Source organism: Brachyhypopomus gauderio, unplaced genomic scaffold (assembly GCF_052324685.1).
Source record: "Brachyhypopomus gauderio isolate BG-103 unplaced genomic scaffold, BGAUD_0.2 sc67, whole genome shotgun sequence".
NCBI lineage: Eukaryota > Metazoa > Chordata > Actinopteri > Gymnotiformes > Hypopomidae > Brachyhypopomus > Brachyhypopomus gauderio.
This window is the reverse complement of record NW_027506888.1, coordinates 1,562,526-1,574,213: the sequence shown is the minus strand read 5'-3', so window position 1 is coordinate 1,574,213 and position 11,688 is coordinate 1,562,526. Positions and strand designations below refer to the sequence as shown.

Below are 11,688 nucleotides of genomic sequence, written 5' to 3'. Positions count from 1 at the left end.
CACACCATGACACACACATCGAGAATCCCAGGAGGAGAGGCATGCAAAGAGAGAGTGTAAAAAGGCTTAGGAATGGAATAAAGGGGGAGGAGAGAGCCTTAGAGAAAGAAAGCTTATGAGGCAGATTATAGTAGAATAGTCTATTGTACATGAAGGATGTGTGATTAAGATGACATGAGTGAACAGGCCTTCCAGAGTATTGCTGCCCGTGGTCCCTGCAGAACTTGTCCGGACCTCCTGTTTCCCCGCAGGTTTTGGGAATGGAATGCTGGCGGAGCAGAGGTCAAAGGTCGTCAGGTGGACCACGCTCGTGTTGCAGCTGCATTGTTCTGGAGGGTGCTGCACTGCTCATTTAGAGGCACGTGCATGTAACACATTTTCCCCCAAAGTCCACTTACTGATTTATTGAAAGGGTTACATTCCCAAAGCATCTGTGTGTGTGTGTGTGTGTGTGTGTGTGTGTGTGTGTGTGTGTGTGCATTGTCTACTGGTTTCCTCATCAGTGTGTTTGATGTTTTTTTTTCCTCTCCTGGTTTGTTTTTCCTCCATTACAATGCTTCGAGACCTTTGTTTGTGTAAACGATCTGAATGGCGACCACTCAAACGGAATAAACCCATTAATCAGGCCCTCCTCACTGGGGAAGAGCGCAGCAGGACCCCCACTGATCCCGGCCCGGCCCGGAGAATAACAGGACAGAGCGAGGAGCAGTCTCCACAAGGCGGGCGCATTCCTCGCCTACTGACTTACACACATCAGAGAGTCGGCCGGTTGTAGCCCAGACAGCCAGCATGAGGGCTGGCGCTGGAGTGTTCCTGCAGGCGTGCATCTTCTCCCAGCATACCTGCTCCCGCCGCCTCGCCCTTGATCATGTGAAACACTGCAGCGTTGAGAAGCATGTTAATAACAGCTCCATAGCTGGAGGAGGTTGGATGAACGGCTCTGGCCGCACGCCAACATGCTATCAGAGAACAGCAGACTTTGCTACACAACTGCACAGTCGGGACTGTCTGCATCAGAGTCGGCGAGAGACAGACAGAGAGAGAGAGAGAGAGAGAGAGAAGGAATGAGTGTGGAAAAGAAAAGGAGTAGGAGAGAGAACGAGAGAGCATGAAAGAGGGTGCGGGTGTGTTCCAGGCAGAAAGAGAAGGGTGGAAAGAGAAGTAAGGGAGAGGAAGAATGGGGGAGAGGATGAGAAAGTGTACGTGCAAGAGTGAGGGAATTAGAAACAGTTGGACAGAGCAGGACAGGGAGGGACAGGCAGCAGCACGGGGTGAGGGTGGGGGTGAAGGGGCGGAGCTAACATTTTAAGACAAGGAGAGCACTTTTGATTGACAGGTGAGGGGGGTGTTATTTCACCAAAGCCAAGTATATAAGTTAAAACCAGGAGTCCCATATATTACAGAGTAACTCTGAAGAGCCTTGAGAATCATCTCTCCATACCCAGCCATCTAAGAAGTCCTTGACCCTCTACCAGTAAGGTATGAACAATGCTTGAGTGTGTGTGGTGATGCTGGTTTTTAGATTTTTTTTTTTATGCGTCTGAACTCAGACACCATTGGCAAACTGCACTTTAATTAACATTAACATTTGTGATGTTTTGTACAAAAAGTAACAAAAAGGACCAATTAAAATATTAATTAGCTAATTGTAATTATCATTAAGAATATGCTGAGAACAATGAACTGTTGCAATGAAAGCACTTCAGAGGGTACAAGTAGAATGTGTGTGTGTGTGTGTGTGTGTGTTGGAGGGTTTTTTTAACCCCAAGGGCATTCTGTCCATTCTGACCTTGCAAAAAAATTCTTTAAAGAGGCAATGAAACCTTAAACGCATTTTCTGTTTATTTTACAGAAGATTTTGCACATGTTTCATTAGTTATTAATTTTTTAGAAACAACAGATTTTAATATATAGCAACTTTTTTGAAAGTTGAACAGTTGAAAAAGTTTAACTAACACTAACGCTCCCTGTATCCTGAAGTAGCTGAGGCAGACTAACTGAGCAGGCAAATTATTTATTTATTTATTTGAAATTGAACATTTGCGCAAGCCTGTGGTGTGCAGAGAACCTGAAAGTCCCAGGAACACACGCAGGCAGTAGAGCAGTGTACAGGAGGAGCTCGCAGAGAGCAGGAATCAACATTTGACCTTCCAGACCTTTGTTTTCCGGCCGCGGGTTAATGTTACGCTCAGGACTTTGTGTTTGCATTTCCACACGTACACGCGTTTGGGGGTTACATGTGTGTTACAGCCTCCGTGTTTCCTCTCCACACAGACGATGTCTGACTTTGATATGATCCTGGCTGTCTGGCCAAAGGTGGAAGCCAACCTCAAGGATTACGGAGGAGAGGTGCTGTGGGGGTTAGTATCACACCAAGCAGGACAAAGCCAGAACCGGATCTGGGTCCTGTTTGCCAAACCCACCCTGTAGGGCAGTGGCAGAGCAATGGTTACTCCAAGCACCATTTCCAGCCCTTTAGAAGACCAGGGTGCTGTGGTGCTTTAGTGGTGAAGGACTGAAGCAGACTGAATGTGGCTGTCCTGGGAAAGGAGCAGCTGGTTATCGATCCATCTACCTGCCTTTTCATCTCCTCTCTTTTTCTCCCTCACTCATTCTAAGTGGAGAAGTAACAGGATGCTGACTGAGCTCCCCAGAAACAATGGGTTCTTTCTTCCTCTTCTTCCCCCTCTCTTATTCTCAGCCTCTCTCTCTCTCTCTCTCTCTCTCTCTCTCTCTCTTTCTGTCCTTGAAAGCTGTGAGGGCCTTTTAGCCAGTGAAGATTCTAGTCTTGATAATGAAGGCCTTTCTCTCCAATGATTTCCATGCCAGTGGAACTAAAGTACACTATTTTCACTTTACTCTATATACCCATTTTTTATTGTATGCACATGTGTTTATTTATCTGCTATCTGTATTTGTAAATCATATATAGTTGTACATTCTAGTATTATAGTATTGTGGTAGAGCATTGAAATAAGAGACATTACTCTCTCTCTGTCTGTCTCTCTCTCTATGCAGTCTGTTTTTGGAACATCCTGAAAGCCAGAAATACTTCCCAAAGTTCAGAGATATCCCGCAGGGTGAGCTTCAAGGAAATGCTGCTATTGCGGCTCATGGATGCACAGTGCTGACGAAGCTTGGTGAGCTGGTGAAGGCGAAGGGGAACCACGCCAGCGTCCTCAAACCTCTCGCCACTACCCACGCCAACCAGCACAAAATCCCCATTAACATGTTCAAGGTACCCGCTCCTGTCTTAGCATGTGCTGGCTCTCTCCTATCTTTAAGCATTTATTAATTAGACTTACATTTGGGGGGGGGGGGGGGGGGAGAAAGCGTGAACTCTGCACATGATGAACGCTGACTGGTCCAAAAGACAAAATACACAAAACCCATTTTGTGGCTAAGAGTCACTGGACCTGCTGCACTAGCTCACACAGACTGAACTGTAACCAATGTCACTTGGCAGAAATGGTAGATTATGCCCACTAAATGGTGTGATGTCATAATGGATATAGAGAGCATCTGAATGTTCTGTAAACCAGACTCCTCCCCCTCCTCATTCTCTCCACAGTTGATCACTGAGGTGCTCATCAGTGTGCTGCAGAAAAAGGCTGGAATCGACAAAGCTACCGCGGAAGCTTTTAGGAGAGTGATGACCGCGGTCACCGCTGACATCGACAGTTACTACAAGGAGCTGGGCTTCGCCGGTTAAGCAGCTCGTGACAACTCGTCGAGGCCCCATCCTAACCGGGGTCGAGCTAGCCAGCTTTTATATAGACAATGGGAGTACACTATAATCAAAGTACCTATCATTTTTACTTTCTTTGTGTGGACGGGATGTGTGAGGTCTAGTGTCTGTGGAACATTATGCAAAATCAGCTTCTCACTAAAAGTTCAGTAGAGTGAAGAAGAAGCCAAGATGAACAGATCATGAGCCATGAGGTTATTAATGCAACTGAAATGTTTAATAAGGCCTTTACATGTTATTAATTAGCCAGGCATATGTGTCTTTATTGTGACATGGATGAAACAGCAAAGGTTGGGTTTGACGTTTGCTCAAACACCTGAAGTCATCAAAGTACTGACTGCCCCTCCTAGTCTCTGTTAGGGTCTCAGGACAATCTGCTGGCCCAAACTACCCATAATCCTCCACATCACTCACTCTGTTGGAACAGGTCGTTGAGTCACTTGCCATGAGCAACACCCGGCTGTATGTGACATGCCGCTCATGGCTTTGAAATGGTCTGAGAAGCAAGTTGCAATGAAACTTCGCAAAGATCTGCTGAACGTGGCACTATTAGGAGCTCCTTCAGAGTGTCCGCGATGTGTTTCTAAAAAGCCCAGGATGCTGTCCTACGACTGTCTGTCCATCTCATCAGTTCTGTTATTTTTAACCTGCTTTGAAAAATCTAATCGCTTTGTTTGATTGTTTCCTTGAATTAATTGCTGATCAATAATAAAAACTTTTCCTTTACTGAAGAACTGCCTCAGACCCATTTGTGCTTTATCAGTCTGGAAAACTGCTTAATCTGACTCCCCTCATATATTAGCCATAAAACACTACAGCCACAACTGAAAAACTACAGATAAAGCTGAAATCCGAAACTCAAACTAGAGCACTTTTTTACTGAGATAATATAAAAGGTGTGATTCATTAAGAAAATGTGCTATTTTTTTTTTGGAATGAGCGAGTCATATTGATCCTGAACTACCACCTCATGAATGCCACTGTTTAAGGCCGCCTTGAAATTGGCCCCATAATGCTTTTTCACGTTACCTCAGCACTACTTCCAGTCTACCTTAAACCTCACCTGAAACGACCTCACTGAACAACTAAACCCGCTTTGTAATCTTGAAAACAAATAAAACAAGAACGGACAGAATTTGACAAAATTGCCAGTACAGACAAACCATGACAATACCAAAACCACAGCAAAGAAGCAGCGGTGTGTGTGTGTGTGTGTGTGTGTGTGTGTGTGTGTGTGTGTGTGTGTGTGTGTGTTGTGTCTTCACTACCCTGTCACTTAACAGTTTATCACTATGGCAAAACACTTTGGGTAAAGTTCAAAACTGACCATGTTTCTGTCTCAATCAGACATGCATGTATGCTCAGACACACACACACACACACACACACACACACACACATACACACTCACACACACCAAGCTATAGATACCACCGTTTATTTTATTCATGTCTTGCTCTTTCCATGCTACTTATCATTATTGTGGACGTGACTACAGGCACAGAACTGAGTGGTTTTTTTTCTGACAAACCCCAAACTCCACCCCCAAGCCAACCCCAAACTTCACCTCGTAAGCTCCACCCCCGTAACCTACAAAATCTGCTGGAGGACATTGGTAACTGCTGCTTCTCGTTTGTCTTAGCCAAAACCTGCATTCATAACAACCCATGACCCTCAGAGTGACCCTGACATTCGTCAACCGATGTGACAGGACATTTGTCAACCAATCAGAATCATTTGCCCCAGCGGTGTGGAATACTGTCGCCGGGCGGTGATTAATGGGTCAGATCTGGCTGCAGGCTTACTCCCTTTGTTAAAGCAATCTAGGATAGTATAGAGGAAAGGTGAGTGAGTTCATTAAGCACAGGTAGGGGCTCACTCGGCTACCATGGTAGACGTGACCGCGCTCACAAGCTCTTCGTCATGACGACACCCCTATCTTCACGCTCATTTCCTTTTCAATTTCATTTTCCCTCCAAAAATGTAAAGATATTTTTCCAAGGTCAAAGGAAAACAACTCCCAAACCCCAGAGTTCTGTAAAAGTCTCCATGGTTTATTCCTTACAGGAACAGAGACATACACAGACACACGGATGCAGTGCTATCACTATCATTATGAGGTTTTTCCAGTGACTAGTGCATTACTTTAAATAACAAGCTATGTCTACAACTACGCTTGATCTCCACTCAACATTTACTTCTGTGCAAAAAAGAGCAATAGAATCCTTCTGTGTGGCAGACATTTTTCAACTGTTCTGGAGACATCTGGGTTTTGGGGCTTTACACACAAGTTAAAACCCTCCCCCCTCACATCAAAAAAGAAAAAGAAAAAACCTGAACAAATGTTCAGCAGCTGACACACACACACACACACACACATTTCGCCCGGCATTTTGTTCTGGTGTGTGAATGCACTGCCAGTCGTCTTCTCGCCCAATCAGCTGGTTCTTGGCCAAACTGGGACAGGTTTACGAGGGTAACCCAAGTCCCAGAGCAGGAGTCCTGCGGTGTGGCGTCTTCATCAGTGGGCAGAGTCAACACTACTCAGTCTATAGGACGCAGTACCGGGGGTAGTGCCTCTTCAGCTCTGGGTTACCGAGCTGCGCGACGATTGATCGCAGATGTGACTCTGATAGGTCGTGTGATGGGAAAAGTCACCTAAAGTCAGTGAAGCAAAACTATTAAGCTTGCTCTGCCATGATGGTTCCATGATAACTGACGCCAGTTTCGATCACAGATAAGGCTGTTGATATGGGACAGGGCATTATCTTTGTTTTAAAATCTACCATCGTCTCACCAATAGTTCGCTACCCTTCATGTTTGCTGATTGGCTAGTTTGCTAAAATAGCGATGACGTCATTGAGCTTGTTGTCAGCTGCTCTGTTTGCAGGCCAACCACAACCGACACTGACTGATATGACATTGGTGTGTTCAGTGGCAGCTCTGTTCTTTCTCCATCATCACGGTGCAAGCCAGAGCGACCGGCACGTCCGGTATGCTGCTCAGATAGAGTGGTGAAGGAACCCTCTCCCTCAACAAACACACAAAGCACAATAACACTGCCTAGTTAGTAGGGCAGTGATGCGTGATTGACCTTGCCTCTATTATCCTCACAAATCTTCATTACATTTGTAATTGTAGCTATGTGCAGGGCTAAATCATTTTAGAAATTATTCGAATATAATACCTCTCTATATAAGCATAGGCTTCATGAAATCTGTTATATTTACTGAATCTACTGATATTTCTTTTCATCTAATAAACAATTATTATTTTATTAGGCCTATTTTTGTCACTAATGTTTTTAGTATATGAGTAAAATTGTAACAAATAAGCCTTACTGTGGCACTCCATGGACTCTGTCATTGGTGTGTGAGCATTTTTAACATGAGTGCATTGAAACTCACTGTAGTATCCTAACAGTTGTTTTCTATGGACACACTACTGTATTGATTTCTTCTTTTAGTTTACAGTGAAAACTCCTGGCTGTAGAGGATTCTGTCCATGAACTAAAACCTTCACTAACAGTCTCATTCAGATGCGAACAAGGTTTGCGTCTGTGTCCGTACAAGCGAGTCGCGGTTGGAGCAGACTCAGGAGGGCCAGATAGGCTCCTCTTCCCTCTGTGAGTCCATTGTGCTGTGTCTGAAAGGGAGCACCTGATCACTGGCCATTCTGAGCCATCTACTGTGTCATATGTGCGTGTGATCTTGTGATCTTTAGGGAAACTTTCCTGTCTCTGCGTCAATGTGTGTGTGTGTGTGTGTGTGTGTGTGTGTGAGAGAGAGAGAGAGAGAGAGAGAGAGAGAGAGAGAGAGAGAGAGAGAGAGAGAGAGAGAGAGAGAGAGAGAGAGAAACTGTCTGTTGTGGGTTCCTTGGGGATGCACGAGGGAGCAAACCACTGGGTGTTGTGTATGTGTTGCGTTGTGTATATGTATGTGTGTGTGTGTGTGTGTGTGTTCTTCAGGGAATGTGTCTCCAAATGCATTGTCTGTTTTTTGTGAGGAAGAGGCAGGGCAGGAAAACGGAGACATCTGTGACCCCCTGAGACAGTGCAAATCGTGCAGACACACACACACACACAATCTCTGACCCCTGAGACCCTGCAAATTGTGGAAGTACTCCCACATGGTCAAAGACCCCCGTAATTTCAACAAACAACAACTAAAATTGTACCATTCACAATACATCAAAGGTTGCTTCAACAGTATTCAAGCATGTAGACATGTTATGTCACACGTAGCGCATTTTAATGCATTGCTTGCACACATGCTGTATGTATATATAATTACTTCTCCCATTCCTGTGTAAATACCTAAGGATAATTTTAAATACTAAAGCTCCAGGTGGTTTATGATTAACTTAGCAGTAATATGGTGACCAGACGTGGCGTTCACTCTGAACTTTACGAGCAACTTGAGTCCCGACTACAGTCTGTACGCCCTTCGTCTCGATATCAAATTTAGCTTTCGTTTGTTTTCTGTAAAGACCACATTTTACACATATCACAGATAAACTGCCTTGTCCTTTGTGTATCACTCGAACTGCATCGCGCAGTGTAAAAAGTAACATCAACCAACATTGTTACTTTTCATGGAAAAAACCCAACTTGTTTCTTACGAATTCGCGAGGAAAAGCGAGATCTGCGCCTGCGCATGTGCTGAAACGTTGGACTGTGGGGGCTCATTTCCTCCGCCACAGGACAAATCTGCATAGGAATGAGAAAATAACAGGACTGGGTTCATGCTTCTCAAGAATCAAACAACAAGGCATTCATACGAGTCAAACAATACGGCATGTTAAGTCACCAGAAAGGACTTAAGTCTGTCGCACGCGGGATGGAAAGCCGATTTCCAGCACCATGCAAGTGGCACACAGCACGTAGCAAACAGATCAGAAACGGACGGGAAAGTAGGAAAACACATACAATTATGCCATCTGCACATTTCTCATGATTTTCAATGTTTACATATACTGGCGTATGTAAATGAACATCCAGATTATCGCGCGCATTGAAAGTCACGAAAATGCAGCTTGTTTTCTGAAGGTTATTTGGTTGCGTTAAACAGTGGCTGTGCGCTAGTCGTGGGACATTCTGTTTGTAGAACAAGGAAGAACATATATTCAAATCGATCTTATAACTGCGCACGACAACACACACATACCTAACTCTTGCGTGCAGTCACGTAAAGCCTACATAATGGGGGCGGGGTGTGTGTGAAAAGTGGTACGTGCGTATTATAACGTATCCTCTATAAACCTGCGTAACTAATCTGTCAGCACATGCACACATGCGCTCGAGCTCGCGCGCGCGCATACAGCATTATCCCGTAACAGAATCCACTGTGGGCAGTGCCACAGGACAAAAGGCGGGTCTGCAGGGAGACGGTGGAGTGGAGGTGTGGCGCTCGAGCGTGGAATGGATACCAACATCAGGTCTCGAGGAGCCTCACTTAAGCAAAAGACAAAAAGTTACTGATTTACCTAACATCAGCTGATCTTAAGTTCATTATTATGACAGGGATGAATACAGCAAAACCTTTATTACAAAAAAATGAGAATTGCAGCTCTGTATATGAAGCACTTTACTTGCACATCTGTTGAATGACCTCTGTCTGAAACATCCTGTTTCTCCGGAAACTTTGTGTACTGACATGATGCTCTCTATATACAGAAGAGGTAAATATTTCTGTGAAACTCTTGTGTAATACACTGAAAATTCTTCTACCAGTACAACTTCACTTAACTGTGATACACTGCAGTTACAGGAATTTCTCTCTCTCTGTCTCTCTGTTCCAAAACTTCTGAAGTTTGTTTAGATGCAATTGTGCAAACCTAAATCATGCTTCCATTTTCTTTTTTAGAGAGGAAGGACTTTGTCCTAGCCACACCTCCATGTCAGCCATACTTGTTCAGCCTTGTCTTAATGGCGCCATCATCATTTAATGTGCTGGTAGAGGCCTGGTGGGCATGTGATGTTGTGCTTGGTTGTTTCGTTTTTATCTCTGAGACTCTAACAGTCCTAGAGCTGAGTCTGCTGGGATGTCTGCTCCTCGCGGCTGCCGAGAAGTCTGGCCACTCATGAACAATTCTTCTCATTGTTGAATGGTGAATTTGAGATTGTTTGAAGATGACCTTATGACCCTTTTTCAGATGTGCACAGAGCTGGTTCTCTGAGGTGAAGTCTCCAGGCCTTTCTACTAGGTATGTTAAGACACACACCCAAGTAGCCTAGACCCGGGGGCTTTTGAGAAAGCAGGTTTAACAAACTTTACACTGGACCTTGTAGTCCAAGTTGTCTAACTCAATGCAGCATGCCTGGAGATATTGGTTACAGAACAGCCAGCAAGAGACCAAGGTAAGTCCACTCTGAGTGGATTTAATTAATTGATGCATGTTCCTGTTCACAGGCATCATCAATTGGGCACTGATAATACACAACGGAACACACACATAATACACAAAGTGCACACCAACAAAAATAAATGTAAAGTGTGACAGAGGCAGAGAGGGAGAGAGACACGAGTGTGTGAAAGGAAAGTCTTTATTCTCCATCACAGAAAAAAGGAACAAAACAAAGAGCCCAGCTGGATATCTGAAACAGATAATCGCCAGTGATGAGCCTCGGGTGCTGGCATGCAGCGGAGGGCCGCAGTACTCAGGACGACTAATCGAGCGCAGCACTGTGGGCTTTACATAAGGGCCAGGTCACAGAGGATGTCTACAGCTCAGGACCAGACTCGGGCCTGGTTTTCTTCTCCTTGAGAGACTGATGGGGCATGTCAGGTTAACTTTTAATTACTCCGTGGCCAGGGCATGAGCAGGGGGAGGCAGGTATCGGGTATCTGCCCAGCCAGTCCCTCCCTACCTCCTGGTCCACCATGTAAACCTGCGTGTTTCCTCCCCTCGTGCGCCTGCTCAGTATGGTGAAGGAGTTCCGTCCGGTTCCTCATCTCGGCCAACAGCTTTTCCACCAAGACCCACTGCATCCTAGCCAGGCTGGTCATTCTGTTTCTGGGGGGAAAGGTCAGGGTGCAGGGCCTGGAACAGAAAAGGACATATAATCCAAAATTTCAACCAATCAACCTACATTCACGGGAGCAGACGCTACACTGGCATCGCCCGCTAGGAAGGCAGTGAATGCAGGGTTTTACATCTGTGGCATTTAGGTGACACTTTCATCCAGAGCAACTAACAGTTATGTGTGAATACAATTTCAACAGCTATGGATTAAGGGCCTCACTCAAGAGCCTTAACCAGTAAGCTACCACTTTCCCAGGCACGTGGAGACACATCAGACAAAGGAACACACAGCCACATGGTGGGCCATACCATGTGGTCCAGGGGAAAGGGGAGGGGCCTATTACACATCACTGCTTCATATTTGTAGTGCGAGCGTAGAGTGTATTGTGGGTATTATAGTTGAACTTTCCTCTCAGCTTCACAGGAAGGAGGCCAATTTCTAATTGTCATATAATGATTTTGAGTACATCAAGTTGGTATTCATTAGAAGTTGAGAATGAGGAGATAATATCAGCTTTGTGTATGACATTTACTAATGTGCATGACATTTACTAATTATTTGGTTTTCCATAAATAACTTGTTTGACATAATCTCTAAAACAGTGCATGGTTTCATTCACCTAGTAAGATTTTTTTCATAGTTATCCTGACACCATACAATATGTCTAATAAAAATGATAAAATGTAGTCCATCAGAGCCTCAAGCTGAACTAGACATCTGCATTACCTCATCCTAGCTGCATGGGAAGAAGCTTCACAAGATCTGTCTTGACAAGCAAGTGTCTACAATAAAAAATAAATATCTCAAACTATCTACAGTACTTCAGATAATAAATGTGGTAGCCTGTACATGTCCTAATAAAATTGTAATTGGTATTTCAGAATAATAACATGTTTATTTAGAATAAAATCCACAG

The 11,688-nt window shown here is 44.5% G+C and overlaps 1 protein-coding gene across 1 annotated transcript; it reads left to right on the top strand.

Annotated features, from left to right (window-relative positions):
• The first annotated feature begins 1,320 nt into the window (after positions 1-1,320).
• On the top strand, positions 1,321-4,482 carry mb (myoglobin). Its single transcript, XM_076989340.1, has 4 exons — positions 1,321-1,479; positions 2,275-2,360; positions 3,019-3,238; positions 3,572-4,482. Exons 2-4 carry the CDS (start codon positions 2,278-2,280, stop codon positions 3,710-3,712), a joined length of 444 nt encoding a protein of 147 aa, XP_076845455.1. The 5' UTR covers positions 1,321-1,479; positions 2,275-2,277; the 3' UTR covers positions 3,713-4,482.
• The last annotated feature ends 7,206 nt before the right edge of the window (positions 4,483-11,688 follow it).

Bases quoted from the DNA above. Each gene is read 5' to 3' on its own strand.
- mb (XM_076989340.1), top strand. From the start codon at position 2,278: ATGTCTGACTTTGATATGATCCTGGCTGTCTGGCCAAAGGTGGAAGCC. The intron at 2,361-3,018 runs GTTAGTATCACA...CTCTCTATGCAG, and splicing joins GGAGGAGAGGTGCTGTGGGG to TCTGTTTTTGGAACATCCTG. The intron at 3,239-3,571 runs GTACCCGCTCCT...TTCTCTCCACAG, and splicing joins TCCCCATTAACATGTTCAAG to TTGATCACTGAGGTGCTCAT.